Raw genomic sequence first — 18,592 nt, 5'->3', positions numbered from 1 at the left:
TTAAATATAAACTGCTTTCTCATCCAGCCATATTGAACTAGTTGAGGTTTGATGGTATTATTGGATCCTGATTAACTTGTGAATAAAGGACCTGCCAGTTTACCCACTTACCTCAGCATGTCCAGTAGAATTGGGTTTGGGATTGATTATCTTATTTCTGGTCAGTAAGCAACTTGGAAAATTTTAAAACCACCCATCCGATGACATTAAGGTAAGATTACCATCTCATAATAATCACACAAGTAATGAAAAAGTGCAGGAAATGCTATACCCTAGAGCAGGGCTGCCCAACCTGGGGTCCAGTCCATACACCCTTTGCTTGATAGTGTTGGTTCCTGGCATTAAAAAGGTCAGGAACCCCTGTCTTGGAAAGAAGCATTTTTATCAAAATGATTGCATATTATATTTCTATTATTTTGCTCTAGATATTTAGCATTTGTTTCACACGTGTTTTTCTATCCTCATCTCTTTCTGTAAACCTAACCTGCTTTATGCCTACAGCACAAAGCAAACTGTAAATGAATATTAAAAATTAAGTGAATAGCCAGCCACCAGCAGATGCAATTTAGTCTAACTAAACCTGAAGCAGTGCATTCTGTAAGGACAGTAAACCTGGTGTTCAATATACTCCAGGGAGCTGATGAACAATGATTTAGGGTCAGAGAAAATAAGTGATTAACTACTAGCAAGTAAGTGGGAAAAGGGATCAGGAGAGCTAATGGGTTGCTGGCTTCAGCATAATAGATATATAGTTCTTCTGCACTGCTTATTATTAGATCTGTGATAGAACTTCAAGGGTCACAGACTGTAAAACAAAACACCATTGCAATTATAAATTGATTTTATTTGGAGTGTGGTGTTCAGTCTTTGATGACCCTTTTAGGAAGGTTATACTGGCTTAGAGAAAATGTGCATTATATACTTGGTCACAAAGTGATTATGGAATAAACAAATTAAGATAGTAAGAGAAATCTCTTACTATCTTTCCTTTCAGTTAGTCCTGACGAAGGGTCTCGGCCCAAAACGTCGACAGTGCTTCTCCTTATAGATGCTGCCTGGCCTGCTGTGTTCCACCAGCATTTTGTGTGTGTTGTTAAGATTTTTAAAATCTTACAAAAGCAATATGTGGTAAATGTTGGCTTAAATCAAGCTTGATAAACAGCATTTTAGTGCACTTATAGACTTGCAAGTCAGAATTGGATTTAACAATTTCAAGTAAAAAGCCTGCATTCCCCAGTTTCACCTCCAGGAGAACATATTCGGATATTATATTATCCCTTGTACCAACATTTTCTTTTCTTTTTACATTTTCAAATAAAGCAAACTATTTATTTATTTAAAAATACAGATGGTAGCAGGAGCTTCTGGCCCTGGATTTTTCCCTCGGAGTTTACTCCTGAAGCCTTCCCCATGAGTGGGTATAGCCACAAGGCAGCGGAGGTTTGAGATCAGAGCTTTCCTTATCCTAGATGAGCTGCCACCCACAGCTGACGAGCCCCATCTGCCCGAAGCGATTGGTTTTAAGGTGCCAGTAACCTGCCTTTGCCCCTTCTCCTGTCAGTAGGAACAGTTCTGCTGGGCTTTGTAGGTAACACATGAAGATGAGGAGCTGAACTTGGATGTCAGAGGCTACTAGAGGCACACGCCACTGGGAGCATTTAATAGGTAGTGGGAGCTTGTTCCCATTACCACCCCAGCTATAACAACCTTGAGAATAAGAGATGATCTCCTACAAGAGTTTTGAGGTTGACAGGGTAGAAACATGAATGATACTTCTCTTACCTAAAATGTCAAGACCAGAAGTCACCTCCCGAGAGTGGTGGATCATTGGAATTATATACCTAAGAGGTTTGTTAAGACTCAGTTGCTCAGGTAGTGATTGATCTTTGGATATAAATTTATTGGAGGAATACATGTGTACAGGAATGTGGCACTGAAGTGAATGATCAACTATGATCTTGTTGAATGGTGAACAAGCTGCATGAAGATATATGGCTTTTTGCTCTGGTCAGGGAATACAGGCAGCCCCTTGGGGGAGATGTGCCAGGCAAGAGGTCACTGGCGCAATCATATGGACAACGGGGTGATAGGGAAGTGGCCCGGACTTGCTAAACACAGTCTTGTGGTTCATGTATTCGGGAAGGATGGCACTAAGGTCCGGAAATTCCTCGGGGGGTTCTGGGCTTGGAGACAAGGGGATGTGAGCATGGCGGAGGCAGTGGGAGTGACAGAATGGGCTCTGGCTACAATCTTGTGACTGAGCCAGTCAGTATGGGGGTTGTGTTTAACTAATCAGGGATAGCCCAGGATAATGAGAGCTTGAGGAGTGTCAATAACATAAAGGGTTAACTGTTCATGATGGTTGCTGGATAAACTGAGACTCACCGGGGCTGTGACATGGGTGATATTAGCCAGTCTCTGGTCACCAATGGTGGCTGGAGAGCAGGCGAGGGTATTCCCCACTGGGCAGCCGAGTCAGAATCGATAAAACACCCTCCGCACTAGAAGCGACCAAGACGGAGACTGCTCGCCGTTGGATGCCCCACTCCAGAGGAGCAGGCATGAGAGTGAGTGGTGTCACACTCACCAGTACTCCTCGTCCTACTGGTGAGTGCTTGGCTTTTACTGGGCAGGTGGAGACAAAGTGGTCTGGTTGGCCACAGTACAGACAGGAAAGGGTGCTGATTCGCCTTTGTCTTTCAGTCGGGTACAGTCAACCTTCATAGCTTTGGACCCTGGAACTGGAATTGTAGATGGGGGCAAACGGCAGGGCAATGTAGACTGATGAGGAGCTTGGAACTCACCCCGTAACCCCAGGGACTCTCTAGAACCCCTCCCTTTGTGGCACTGCTGAAGGCGAACATCAATACGGATGGGCAAATCCACCAGGACTGTGCCTTCGAGTTCCATCTGCTGGAGGTGGCTAGGGTCCGGAACTCTATGGCATAACCTGACACAGATCTGCACCCCTGGTGTATATGCAGCACTTCACAGGCAGCCTCTCTCCCATGTTTGGAGTGATCAAACACTTTTCTCATCCCCTCAGAAAGCAACTGGAAACCAATGCAGAAAGGTGAGCCTGCTTCCCAGATGGCTGTTTCCCATTCTCCCACCTGACCGGACAGTTGGGTGATGACATTGTCTACCTTGACTCCATCAGTCAGAAAGGTTGTTGGTTGTAATTCAGAAATGAGGGAGCACTGGGAAAGAGTGGCAGGTACCAGGCTCACCTGAGTACTTTTCTGGAGGAGGCAGGATAGGAGGAGTAAGCGAGAACGGGGCGGAAGATGCAGTCGCAGAATGTTGATGGGCGCTCTGGGACAGCTGGAGTGACTGAGGCTGGGCCACAAGATCGGCAGAAAGCGACTCCAATACCCTGAACACGGAGTCCAGCTGGTTCTGGTGTCTCCCCAGCATCAATCCCTGTTGTTTCAGGACAGTTCTCAGACAATCGTGGTCTGCTGGATTCATTATGTCCAGATTGTATCATCAGGATAATGGAGCAGGGATCCAATCACAGACCCAATACTGTGCACACAGTGATATTAATTGAGTAACAAATCCCAACGTGCAAACAAAGTCAGTGTCAAAGTTCAGGCAGAGATCAAAGCATCCAAAGAAATCCAAAAGCCAGAATCAGGAAACAGGCAGAGTCGATATTCAGACAGACAGAGTACAGATGGGAATGCTGGAAAGGCTCAGGAAAATTCACTGGCACAATCTGGCAACAGACAGGTGAAAACACAGGACTGAAATACACTGAGCAATAAACAGACAGGCAGATGATAGGTGGAGCACAATGAGACACAGGTGGCAGCAATACAGGTAATAATGAGAAACAGGTGAAAGGCGGAGTACTCAATAATACAATAAGGGGCTGGAGTAGAGCAGAAGCAGTGACAGGAGCACGAAAACAAACAAGAGCACATGGCAATACAAAACCACAGACTGACGAGTAGGGGGAAACACACAAAAAGAGAGTTCAACTGCAGGTACTGACAGTTCTTTGCTTATGTTTCTCGTTATTTCCAGAAATTAGTATTTGGGCAGCTGATGCTTGTGAATCTGTGATTCATGCACTTTAACAATGTGATGAGAGCAAGGTTAAAGTCAAGCCTAGATGGGTGTGTTGATTACCAACAGTATTTCTCAGCTGTAAACATTATACTTAATTCCTCCCGCTAATAAATTAGAGATGAAAATATACTGACACAATGTTCACTGTGAACAAGGCTGTATGAATACTACACATTCACTATTTATTCCTTTGCTTACACTCGTTAAGTTTGCATTTCTCCTAGAATGTGGCTAAATGACCATTTCTACATCAATTCAGGGCAGTTCTGACTTTGCATTGATGCAAGAATGTCAGCTTATCTTCTAAAGCTGTCTCATTTTGATTTGAGTTCAGAATAGATAAAATATAATTTGGACATTATAAAATTATATTTAATTTTAAATTTTTTTTGCCAAGACATCTGAGAACACATTTCCCACTTCAAGACTTGAATGCATGTGCATAAATTTGAATACTGTAAGCCTTCAGCAATGTACAGTTAGCAGCATAATTTTATTTTCTTGGTTAAGTAATGCACTTCATAGGTAACAGCCTGAAACTGGAGCTGGAATTCAATATAATTTCAGCCCAAGTCTATGAATTCCAAAAACTTGTCACTGGCAGGGTCATTCAAAACCCGTTTGTAACATCGTCAATGACTTGCAACATTCTGCACAATATTTAACTGAAATATGCCTGTCTCCAAAATACTAACATTACATAATGTAACATATGGAATGGTATAAGATACTAGGAAATCAAATTTTAGATGTATATACCAATAAATACTTAAGCTTAATTCCAATAACTCTCTCTTATGTTTTCTGACTTTACCTGTTTCAGAAGTCTGAAAGTTTATGTCATTTCAATCAAAATTCAAGGTGGCCATTCGATTCCTTTAAGATGAATAAATTCACAGACATGTTCAGGAATATGAAAAATGTTTGAACTGTAGCTTACGATTTGCAGTCTTGCCGTGGTCACTATGCACACTGTCATTGGACTGGTTGCTCGATACTGATGACAGACTTGAACTTCTGACAAATCCAAAAGCCATAAGTTTAGCTGCTGGCAATCGAGAGTAACCAGGGGGACGAAGTCCAGAGTGCCCAGGTTTGGGGAGACTTGATCTCTGGACGATTGGTATGGTGTTTTTCTTCTGGTCCACTGAAATACAGAAAAGAAGAATTTTACTTTGAAATAGGAACTGACATAACAATTCATAAAAACAGCAAAGCATCAGATTTATATGTTGGCGATTTCTGGAATGTGAGTGTCAATCACGGTCCAGTGAATGTCTGTCAGTTATTTCATTAGAAGTTATTGTTAGAATACTCTCAAAATAATATATCAATTCTATATGAAAATACAATAAAATTGAAGGAGTTCTACTATCCATTCATAATGCTATTAATTGCATGCCAATAATTCAAATTTGCTATATATTCATGATTTATGTATTGAGAAAGTTTTTCTTGGTCATAAAACAGATACAGAGATGAGTACACCAATAATGTATCATTCTAAATACAGCATCATTCCATGCATACGTCAAGTTTCCTAACATCTGTAAAGTAAATCCCAAAACACTTCACAGCCAATAAGAGAAAATAATACACCAAAATACAACAGCCAATATGGACTTGGTAAAGTCCCACATAAAGCAATTGAATAAATAATCAACTTCCTCTCTGACGGTTTTGAGTAAAGTTTAAATGTGGCTAGAATGTGCAGAGAATTTATCTGCTTGGTTCTGAAGTCTTCTGAGAACTCCTGTACATCATAGAAGCAAGCTTGATTTGAGTTACTGTTGAAAGGAAATCCAGTAATGGTCACTTGACAATGAAGCACTCACAAAGTAAGTGTCGAACTGGATTAAATATTTTCTATCCTCTCTCTCCCCCATTTGTTTAGGGACCTCATTAAATGGAGACTGCTACCTTTGCTACAGACCACATACCTGTTCTAAAAATGAATTTTAAAAATAATTACTGCTTTGGGCACCTTTCTGCCCACGAGATAAAGAGGAGGAGGAAAAAAGTATCCCGAGATCTAGAGTTCATTTGCAAGCCCCCTTGGTAGTTTGTACAGGCTTCAATTTCTACTTGCAGAGTTCTGAAATAAACTTCATGATATCTGGAAAAGAAAGATTAATAAATCCTAAACAGGGTCTGCCAAAAATTATAGCAGGACCTAGACATCAGGGATATCCTAAATTCAAAGGAGCAACCCTGCATGCTTTTCCAAAAAAAATTATACCAAGGCATATTAAGGGAATACATGCATGCTCTAGGTGGCTCTTGATGTGAGTTGGCAACAGCAGATGACGAATGTTGAGCTCTATGATGACCTACCGATGATCACCACTACAATCGAGGCGAGAAGACTGATACTAACAGGGCACTGTCTAGGCCACTCTGAGCTACCTGCCAGCCTAGTCATCACATGGGAGCCCAAGCATGGTGGGGGGGGGGGGGAATGAACCCTGGGCACCCTTCTAAGACTACGGTCAACACGCTCCTAGAAGATAGCAGTGTGGCTAATGTAGATGATCTGAACACACTGATGAGGGAGAGGGAGGAATGGAGAGTCCGTCATTGTGCCCGACGCCGGCCCCCTAGGCCTGAGTCGACGTAGTAGTATATTAAGGGAACTAAGTTTTAAGAAAAATAAAAAGGCTTATAAAGGGAATTCTACTGAATTTTTTTAAACTGCAGATGCTGGAAATCTGAGATGAGAACAAAATTTTATGGAATGCTCAGCAGGTCAGGCAGGATCTGTGGAGAGAGAAACAGAGGCAATGTTTCAGGCTGAAGATCCATCACCAGAATGGCAGAAAATTCCATTACTTGGCAGCTGAAACAGGTGCAATGGTTACATTCTGGAATGCCAACGCTGCCAGAAATGGAAGAGTGTGTATACCTCGGAAAGTAAAGCATAAATATTGATTCAAGATTTTGCATAGAACAAAGGAAATAGAAAGAGTGGCTGTTTTCAGTAAAAAAATAACAGAGAGGAATAATGCATGCAGTTCTGCTCACCACACTATAGGAAGTGATTGCACTGGAGAGATTCTAGAGAAGATTTACCAGGATATTGCTAAGATGTGAGGACTTTAGTTATGAGGAGAGATTGGACACACTGGGCTTGTTTTCCCTGGAGGATAGGAGGGTGAAACTCACTCACTTGCCCACTCACGTGAACTATCTATCAGATTCTATGTGAACTCCTCAAAACATATTTGTATCATCAGCACACCTAACAACATTCAATCCCTTCATCCAAGGTATTGATATTGATTTTAAATAGCTTAGATCTCAATCCTGTTGTATCCCATGAGTACTGACTTGCGATGCACAATTGACATAGGCTTACATTGTCACATTCTACAAAGGCTTATATAAATATGACAAGCGTGAACCAATTACCAACACCATTGGTATGTTTTAGGTTGGATATAAGCCTGCACAGGTGTACCTACAATATGGTGAATAGTCCAGCATTATTTTGCTGGCCAGTCTTTGAGTTCTATTGGTTTGAGCCATGATCATTAACCCGATTGATTTGTATGCAGGCTGCTTATTACTCACTACTGATTTATCCCATGCATACTGCCACAAAGGTGCTGAAAAACAAACACAATGAAAAGTAAAAATGTATTCCTGAAACATTTCTGATCCCTTTATATCACAAGCATGTATATATAGCATACACAAAAGTAAAAATATCTAAAGATGCTGGAAAACTGACAGATCAGCAGTAGGAAAAGTTGACTTTCTCTCTCCAAGCTGCAGCCAAAATTGCTGAGTTTTAATAGCATTTTTCTTATTATTTCCACAAGAAAATAATGTCTTGACAAACAATTCTACTGGCAGTAATGCAAGAAACAACAGATAAAGATGACTGAAAGTTCAATTCTACATTATGCTTCCTTTTTAAATCAAATTTCTGAAATGGAGTCTAATAAACCTAAATATTTTGCATCCGCAACAAAAGACAAATTTCTAATCCAACTGCTTTATGTAGCAAGTAGCAAATTAAGTCAAAGAATCATATAGCACGGAAAGAGACTCTTCGCCCCTACTCTTCCATGCTGACCCAGGTGTCTTCCAAGCCAGTCCCATTTGTCCACATTTGAACCTTTACACATTTCCTATCCATCAACCTGTCCAAATGATGTAAGTGTACCCACATCTACCACTTCCGCTGGCAGCTCAGTCCATATACCTATGCATTGGCTTAAGCTATGTCCTCTCCTGTACCCTGGGGAAAGGACTATGACTATCCACTTTATTGTGCCCCTCATGAGACAGTTTCATGTGCTCCAGAGAAAACAATGCCAGCCTATACAGTCTCCCTTTAGAACCTAATTCCTCCACTTGCAGCAAAATTCTCTCAATCTTTTCTACACCTCTCTAGCTTAATCGCATCCTTGTGTGAAATGGACAACTCAGGAGGGCAGTGAAAATAAGTTCAACAGAATTGCAGAATAAATGATCAAAAAGGCATTTTATAGCACCTTCTGTGGCTTTCCAAAATCACAAAATAATTATCAATCAATGAAGCCCTCTTAAAATGCAGTCATACTTTAATATCAGTGGTATGGTAGCCAATTTCTACAATGTAATGTCCCACAAACACCAATAAGAAAATGACCAAATAATTCATTTTAAGGCATGTTTAATGAAGCCAAATATTGACCATGACACTGGAATTTAACTGCAGCACACTTCTACAAAATAACTTCAGGATATTTATGTTCATCCGAGGAAACAGGCTGAGCCTTGGTTTAATGTTTCATTGAAAATCAAGCAACCTACATTCTTTGTTTCTGTTACAGAACTCACATCCACAAACTTGAGACTCAGGGATGAGCCATAGCCGACTCTCATTTTAAGCACTAGGGGATGAATAACTGATAAATCAATGGAATTGGAAAGTCAGTTTGCAGGATATTTAATCTTTGGAATTGGAAAGTCGGATTGCAGATAATTTTCTGAATAAGTACTTTCCTGTATGCTATTGTCTCTGAATCAGTCTTGAGCCATTAATGAGGATAGCTCACAAATTAGCTGCAAGCACCACAGCTCATTAAAATAGTGCTGAATCAAAGGCCTGAAATGATTGTGAGCTCATGGGGATAAGACTGATCTTTGTTGTACTCACTCTTTTCCAAGCCACAAAGATCCCAATGAGATTAACAGAGTGAGCATACTTGAGGTAATAGTGTGCCAGGTTGCAAAGCCCTGAATGCCCCACAGATCTATACAGAGTAGTCAGATCACTCTATTAATAGCTCATCACCATCGCTCAACGCTGATCTGATGCCAGCACAGTAACTTTGGGGCTCAGTGCTCTATTTTACATCTTCGCTTAAAGAAGGATGTCAGAATATTATTCAGCCAGGAAGAGGCACCCTTTGCCACTCAACCTCCACACCCAACCACACTGCACCACAGCATCTGTCATCAGAGCTCAGAGAGTCTAACAAGTAAATATTATTAAGTACCATTCACACAATCACCGCACTCACATCAACTCTCCCCACAATTCTTCCAGTGACTTATGCACTAGGGACAATTTACAGTGGCCATTTAAGCTACCAACTATCACGTCCTTGGGATGTGGGAGGAAATTACAATGACTGGATGAGGTCCACGTAGTCACAATGAGAATGTGCAAACTCCACACCAACAACGTCAGAGGCCAGGTTGCCGTGAAGCAGCAGCTTTGTTAGCTAGGCCACTCTGCCACCAATGATCAAAGGTACTGTTTAAGGATATCATCAACTTCTCCCATATTGTTACAAGTCTACAACTGTTTGATGCCTTCGAGTGTTGAGTCACACTGTCAGTCTGCAGAGAGTGGTGTTGGGCATCAGCTTGACTTCAGGCTCTCTGCACAAATGAGTTGGATGCACCAGCAGGGATTCCTTTTGTCAGACGACATGTTAGGAAGAATGAGCTAAAGCTGTGCAGCAGAGAACAGGTTCCTGGAAGAGTACGGAATGTAGAAGAGCCCCCAGCAAGATAGAATTTCAGTCAACAGATTCCAGGAGCAAATTTTCTCTCTGAACCTCAGCAATGAGTAATATGCAAGTCAGTGGCATATCCACGATGATGCCTTTACCCAAACTGCCCTCCTGCTGTGGCCATAAACACAACCTCTTAGCATGAGAAGAACAACATTCCCTGTGGTTGTCAAGGTAATTGTGGTAATGAATTTCCTTCCAAGATGAAAATATTTGCAGCATCTTTCAACTGCCTAAGGGAAATCATTTTCTCTTCAAAGACAGTGAATTTCATAATCCCTGGGCCGAGGGCCAGGAGACCTGGAGAAATTGGAGTTTTGCCATGATTACAGCCTTTCCTGCAGTGCAATCTGGTAATGATTGCACAGATGTTGGTTTGCAGGCATTGCATGTCAATGCCATTCCACACTGGAGCTGTGCCTCCATGATTCTATGTATTCAACATCCAGTGGTAATGCAAATCAGTGTGCAGTAACCTGGCTGAAATAGGCACACCTTTGTTCCACGGCAACATCTGCATCGTTGTAGAGAACTGAAGCGTGGTTACTGGATGAAGGTAACGATGAAGGCATGTCGATATGATCTGCATTCACACACATGTTGTTGCTAAGCGCTGAAATCAGATTAGACTGCTGCAAATGTAATAGAGAAGTTAATTCACATGATGAAAAATATTTTCATTGCCTTAAACTATTAACGAATTCTACAATACTTGTAAGGGTGGTTTCTGTGGTCTATGGTGCTTGTTGTGCAATCTTGAGTCACAAGGGCCCAGCAGGAGGAGAGGAAGGAAAAGAGAGAGCTCTAGATGAGGAAAATTAGGTAATCCTAGAAAGAGTCCTTCTGTTCAGACTACCTTTAAGATGTATTTTGAGTCTAATTCCAAGTACTACAATACTAGTTCTCCCTTCACAAACAGACGCACACCCTCCCTTCATTATTCATATTGCTTCTGTTCAGCCCCTGTGAAAAAACAAATAGACCACAAAATAAACATTTGATTCCAATTTTGTAAATAAAATCATACAAAGTCATTTTGTTCATCTTCTGCATGTTAATTATGATTCAATTTAATGGCTGCAGCATGGACTTTCACTGCTCTGGAAGGAAACTAGGCCAGTCTTTGGCCTAAAACACTAGCTTCAGATTGGAATGTTGTTTCAGAGGTGGTAAGCTGATTCACTTTAGACCTGATACAAGATCCAAAAGGTGATTCTCCATGGGAATGTAAAGATAATTGAAAGCAAATATGATTAAAATATGAGTGACAGGAAATTTATCCAAGAAGTATAAATGAAGAGAAAAATGAGAAAGCAGCAGGAATTCATGTTTCCAATGAAACTGCTAAGTTCATGAACCAATAGACACATATTCAGATATTTCAATGATCTATACTTATTTCACACATGACTACTGTGCTGTCAATATAATTACACACTTTAGAATGTTAATTAGACCATAAGAAATAACAGCAGAATTAGGCCATTCAGCCGTCATGTCTGCTCCACCATTTCATCATGGCTGATTTATTATCCTTCCTAACCTCATTCACGTGCCTTCTCCACATAACCTTTAATGCCCTGACTAATCAAGAATCTATCAGCCTCCATCTTTAAATACATTCAATGACTTGACCCCCCACAACCACCTGTGTCAATGAATTCCACAGATTCATTACCCTCTGGCTAAAGAAAGTACCGGTATACCTCATCTCTGTTCTAAAAGGATGCTCCTCTATTCTGAGGCTGTGTCCTCTGGATCCAGATTCCTACACTATAGGAAATACCCTCTTCACATCCACTCCTTTCAATATTCAACAGGTTTCAATGAGATCCCTCCTCATTCTTCTAAGCTCCAGCAAGAACAGGCCCAGAGTCATCAAACACTTCACATATGTTAACACTTTCATTCCTGTGAAACTCCTCTGGCCCCTCTCCAATGCCAGTACATCCATTCTGACACAAGGGGCCCGAAACTGCTTACAATACACTAAGTGTGTTTGACCAAGCATCACGGCCTTGCTTTTATATTCTAGTCCTCTTGAAATGAATGCTGACATTGCCTTTGCCTGCCTTACCACCGCCTCAACCTGCAAGTTACCACTCAGGGAGTCCTGCCCGAGGACTCCCAAGTCCTTTGTACCTCTGATTTTTGAATTTCCTCCCCAGTTAGAAAATAGTCCACACTTTCATTCCTGCTATGAAAAAGCATGGCCATACACTTCCCTACGGCTATATTCCATCTGCCATTTCTTTTCCCATTCTCCCAATCTGTCCTGGTCCTTCTGCAGACTCCCTGCTTCAACTACGTGCCCCTCGTATCATCTGCAAACTTGGCCACAAAGCCATCAATTATATCATCCAAATCATTGGTTTATAATGTGAAAATAAGCCATCCCAACACTGACCCCTGTAAAAAACCACTAGTCACTGGCAGCCAATCAGAAAAGGCCCCCTTTATTTCTACTCTTTGCCTCCAGTCAATCTTCTAACCATGCTAGTTTCTTTCCTGTAATACAAAGGCTCTCATCTTGTTAAGCAGCTTCATGTGTGGCATCTTGTCAAAGGCCTTCTGAAAACATCCACTGACTCTCCTTTGTCTATCCTGCTTGTTATTTCCTTAAAGAATTCCAGCAGATTTGTCAGGCAAGATTTCCCCTTAAGGAAACCATGCTGACTTTGGCCTATTTTATCATGATCCTTCAAATGGCCTGCACGTGAAGGAGCTCTCACTGCCTGAAGGGAAACCAAATAAAGCACATGTAACTCACTCAAAATCATGAAGTAATTTTATTAGCTACTGATTTCAATGTTTTTGATTATCTGACTGTCCTAAAATGTCGTTTGAATTATCAAAATTTCAATTATAATCCGTTAGAAAAAATACATAGTGTGTATTTCCTATGAGCAGTTTTATTCAGAATTTACAAAATAAAAGCAGCACATTATTTCTTATAAATGATTATCATTTGCCCAACAATAATAATATTTTGATTATTAATCACAAATTAATAATGTTATATAACTATCAATGCAAAAATAAATGCCAGCTTTTACCCTCTTCCTTTGCAGTGCTGATGGTGGAAACATCAACTGTTCATTACCCACAACGAGATACTATCTAAGTTCATGTGTGTTGCTCCATTAGCATGATCTTGTCTGCAGCATTTCAGACATCCCACCCTGCAAAAACTCATTACAGGGAGGTAGCACTACCACCCCCGGTCCCCCCACAACCCCATCTCTCCCCCCACCCCCCCGGTCAACCTCCAAGGGTGTATGTATACAGGATATTTGATTATGAAAGAACACAACAATTTATTTGATCACATATTGAAACTACACACACACACACACACACACACACACACACACACACACACACACACACACACACACACACACACACACACACACACACACACACACACACACACACACACTTTCCTGATTGAGTATTTTGTTGGCAGTCTTAATGCTAATGCAAATAGTTTTTCTATTTCTTTTGCAAACTTTCCTTGTACTGTGATCTGGCTTGCTTGGCAGATTTGAGCATTTTGCCTGAAGTCTCAACCTCATAGCAGTCTGTGTCAATGAATTTGTTAATTTTGCAAGACATCAGATTCACAAGCGTTTTGTGAGACAGCTGACTTCTGAATTCTGTCTTAATGTGACGCATCATGCTGAATGCCCTTTTATTTGGCAGCACCAAAAGCAGCTTCATCAACTGGCAGAGCTCTTTGAAGCTCAACTGCCCTGTGCAAACAGTGCAGCTAGCAACACTGTCATTATTTTTGACCCCTATTAGGCAGGGTTACACATTAGTGCAGTCTGAGGTGAAGTATGTTTTATATTTTCTTTTTTTGGAACACTCTGCCATGATGCTGCAGGACACTAAACCAAACTGATGGACAATGAAAGAAAGAGAGAGATCAACTGTAAAACCTGCCCATAGAGAAAACTGATAGGTCTACTTAGCACAAAGAGAGACCAATCAGGATTGTTTTCTCTCTCTCTCTCCCCCTCCCTCTCTCTCTCTCTCTCAAAAATCTCCAGAATATTGTATATAATTTGCGGGTGTCAGCGAGCCGCTATCAATATGCGGGAGACTCCAGAACTTCCGGGAGAGGTGTGATGTCTGACATTTTACAATGCTCCAGAATTCAAGCCTCAATAAACTCACTCTCATTTACAATAAAACACAACTGGCCGATCAGCTGATATTATTTTAGCCCGATTCAATTCAATTAAAGCTCTGCTGCACTCTTTCTTTCATAAGCCATAAGATATAGGAGCAGAATTAGGCCATTTGGCCCATCGAGTCTGCTCCACCATTTTGTCATGGCGGATCCAATTTTTCTCTCAGCCCCAACTTCCAGCCTTCTTGCCGTATCCCTTCATGCCCTGACCAATCAAGAATCTATCAACCTCTGCCCTAGATATACATACAGACATGCCACTGGCAAAGAATTTCACAGATTCACCACACTCTGGCTAAAGAAATTCCTCATCATCTCCATTCTATAAGGACGTTCTGCTATTCTGAGGTTGTGTCCTTTGGCCTTAGACTGTCCTACCATAGGAAACATCCTCTCCACTTCCACTCTATTTAATGCATTTCACCCTTTGATAGGTTTCAATGAGGTCACCCCTCATTCTTCAGAAATCTAGTGAATAGAGGACCAGAGCCATCAAATGCTCTTCATATCAGAAGTCATTCAATCTGGAATGATTTTTGCAAACCTCCTTTGAACCCTCTCCAGTTTCAGCACATCCTTTCTAAGATAAGGGGCCCAAATCTGCTCTCAATGCTCGAAGTGAGGTCTCACCAATGCTTTATAAGGTTTCAACATTACATCCTTGCTTTTATATTCCAGTCCTCTTGTAATGAATACTAACATTGCATTTGTCTTCTTCACCACAGACTCAACCTGCAAATTAACCTTTAGGGAATCCTGCACAAGGACTCCCAAGTCCCTTTGCTTCTCAGTTTTTTGTTTTTCCTCTCCATTTGGAAAATAGTCAACCCTTTGATTTCTTCTACCTAAGTGCATGACTATACACTTCCCAACACAGTATTCAATCTGCCATTTCTTTGCCCAATCTCCTAAACTATCTATGTCCTTCTGTAGCCTCTCTAGCTCCTCAAAACTACCTGCCATTCCACCTATCTTCATATCATCTGCCAAAACTTTGCAACAAAGCCAACAATTCCATCATCCAAATATCATCATTCCATCATTGATATATAGTAAATAGAATCAGTCCCAACACAGACCTCTTTGGAACACTACTAGTCATCAGCAGCCAGTCAGAAAAGCTCCCTTTATTCCCACTCTTTGTCTCCTGCCAATCAGCCACTGTTTTACCCATGTTAGGATCTTTCCCGTCATACCTTGGGATTGTAGCTTGTTAAGCAGCCTCATCTGTGACATCTTGTCAAAGGCCCTCTGAAAATCCAAGTACACAACATCAAATGATTCTCCTTTGTCTGTCCTGCTTGTTATTTCTTCAAAGAATTCCAACAGATTTGTCAGGCAAGATTTTCCCTTGAGGAAACCATACTAACTATGGCCTGTTTTATCACGTGCCTCCAAGTACGCTGAGACCTCATCCTTAATTATCGACTCCAACATTTTCCAACCACTGAAGTTGCCTAACTACATAAAATGCCCAACTACAGAAATATAAAACTGAAGGTTGGCTGTGTCATCTTGGGTTAAGTCATGGTGCTCTTTGTTTCCAAGTCAGGTTGAAATTCCAGCCAAAGAACCTTAACATATAACCTTAGCTAAGACACTGTACAGTCTGAGCAAATTTTGCAATAGAAAACAGCAAAGAATTTAATTGAACATCGGGTGTAGTAGGAATCACTAGGAAAACTGTGGTGGGTGCTATTTTCCCATATTATAACTGATATATGATATATAACCATAATATTATAACTGATCATCATTAGATGTCAACCCTGCATCTGCATGTGAGCAGTAGAGGATTTGACAGAGAAGACTGACATCGGAAGATTGGCACTGTGGTTCTGGATGACACCAGTACAAAGTCAAACTGAAACATTCAACTGCATAACAATACAATTTTCAGCATTATGAACAACTTCCCTTGAGTGAAACGATATAACAATAATTTCTGGGTCATTTTGCCTTGCCTCAGAAAATTAATTGGCCCGAGTTATCCATGCCTGGCTGATGGAATTCCCACATCAGTCACATGCAACATGATGTTATTCCTCATGTAATTGCTCTTTTGGAGTAAAGCAGGGAAATGTGGACCACGTCATCTTGAGGATCTAGTGCTGAAAATGGTCATTTCTGAAGTCAATTTCTGATAAAGTCAATTTTGGAGAAAGATGGCAAATTAATTTTGTCAGGTACTGCTAGGACATGAAAGTAGAATAAGAAAGGATGTAACACCATAATCACAGCATTCTAATTATAAGTTTGTTTTTCACAATAAATTGAACATATGGACTGCATGATCTCTGAACAAAGGAGAAAAGTTTGCTTTATTCTCAATTCCCAAAGGATGTAGCAAGTGTTTTTTTTAATGCACTCAATTCCCTCCCGTGTCAATTTTCTTGAATGCAGTCATTTCAATAAGCCAGAGCTCAACTCCCTTAAGACTTTCAAAGTCAGAAGGGGTGGAATTGGAACACAAAACAGGAGCAGGATTAGGCAATCAGGCTCCTGAGGCCTGCCCCGCCTTTCAAATGATCATATTTTATGCTTTTCTCAATTCCTCTTCTGTGTCATACCCATAACCCACAATCCCTCAATCTTTCAAGTGTTGATCTATTTCCATCTTAAATATTTCTAATGATCTAGCCAAAGAACTCTAGCTTGATATATAACTAAACCACTGGAAGAGGGCGACAAAGCTACTGATGCTGGCACCCCCAACTAATTCAAACAGTGTTAAAGCTATTAATGAGTTCTGATATATTGTTTGTTATGTGGAGAATATGTCAAAATGCATAGAAACATAGAAAACCTATAGCACAATACAGGCATTTTGGCCCACAAAGCTGTGCCGAACATGTCCTTACCTTAGAAATTAACTAGGGCATAGTTCAAAGTCTTGCAAATGCTATGAAATAATGGCAAGGTAACTGGTTGATAAATAAATACTGGTATGGATTTCAATGAAAAATCTCATTGTCTTCCATTGATTTACTGATTCACTTTGCTGGAAGTACTGTGTACAACACACTGAATATTTGGGAATTCCCCGTTTTAAGCACTCAATGGATAAATACACTCAGTAGCTATTTTATTTTATGCAAATATCTAATTAGCCAACCATGTGGCAGCAATTCAATGCACAAAAGCATGCAGACATGGTCAAGAGGTTCAGTTGTCATTCAAACCAAACATCAGAATGAGGAAGAAATGTGATATAAGTGACTTTGACCTTGGAATGATTCTTGGTGCCAGACAGGGTGGTTTGAGTATCTCAGAAACTGCTGATCTCCTGGCACTTTCACTCACAATAGTCTCTTGAGTTTATAGAGAACGGTGTGAAAAACAAGAAACACCCAGTGAGCAGCAGTTCTGTAAGTGAAAGTGCTTTGCTAATGAAAGAGTTCAGAAGAGAATAGCCAGACTAGTTCAAGCTTTCAAGCTGACAGGAAGGCAATTGTAACACAAGTACAGACACAAGAGGTACTGCAAATGCTGGAAATCTAGAGCAATACGCACAATGTGATGGAGGAGCTAAGCAGGTCAGTCAATTTTTTGGACTGAGACCCTTCATCAGGACTAGAAAGGAAGGGCAAAGAGGTCAGAGTAAGAAGGTAGAGGGAGGGGAGGAAGAAGTACAAGGTGGCAGGAGATAGGTGAAACTGGGAGAGGGGAAGGAGTGAAGTAAAGAGCTGGGAAGTTGAGTGGTGGAAGAGATAAAGGGCTGGGGAAGGGGGAATCTGATCGGAGAGGAATGAAGACAATGGAAGAAAGGGAAGGGGGAGGAGCACCAGAAGGAGGTGATTGATAGGTAAGAAGAGAAAGTGTGAGAGGGAAACAAGAATGGGAAATGGTGAAGGAGAGGAGGAGGGGCAATTACTTGCCGGGTGGACGGTGAGGACGAGAGGAACCCTATCCCTGGTGTGGCAGCGGGAGGATGGCTGAGGGCAGATGTGCATGAAATGGAAGAGCTGTGGGTTAGGGCAGCGTAGACGGTGAAGGAAGAGAAACCCCTTTCTTTGAAGTAGGAGAGCATCTCAGCTGATCTAGAATGAAATGTCTCATTCTGAGAACAGACACAGCAGAGACAGAGAAACTGAGAAAAGGGAATGGTATTTTCACGAGTGACGGTGGGAAGAGGGATTGTCAAGATATCTGTGAGAGTCAGTGGGTTTATAAAAGATATCAGTAGATAGACTGTCTGCAGTGATGGAGACAGAGAGATTGAGAAAGGGGAGAGAGGAGTCAGAAATGAACCAGGTAAATTTGAGGACAGGGTGGAAGCTGGAGGCAAAGTTGTTTAAATTGATGA

General features: G+C 41.1%; 1 protein-coding gene across 9 annotated transcripts in view; it reads right to left on the bottom strand.

The window, feature by feature from the left end:
* LOC140726875 (microtubule-associated tumor suppressor candidate 2-like) overlaps window positions 1-18,592 on the bottom strand; it is a 442,790-nt gene that overhangs the window by 204,228 nt on the left and 219,970 nt on the right. For all 9 annotated transcript variants that reach the window (XM_073043825.1, XM_073043824.1, XM_073043822.1 and 6 more), the window contains one exon: window positions 5,018-5,224. In XM_073043825.1, the coding sequence (XP_072899926.1) occupies window positions 5,018-5,224 (207 nt within the window). The remainder of the gene's footprint in view (window positions 1-5,017; window positions 5,225-18,592) is intronic.

The sequence above is a fragment of the Hemitrygon akajei genome, chromosome 4 (assembly GCF_048418815.1).
Source record: "Hemitrygon akajei chromosome 4, sHemAka1.3, whole genome shotgun sequence".
NCBI lineage: Eukaryota > Metazoa > Chordata > Chondrichthyes > Myliobatiformes > Dasyatidae > Hemitrygon > Hemitrygon akajei.
The sequence above is the reverse complement of the archived record's forward strand: the minus strand, read 5'-3'. Positions and strand labels throughout refer to the sequence as shown.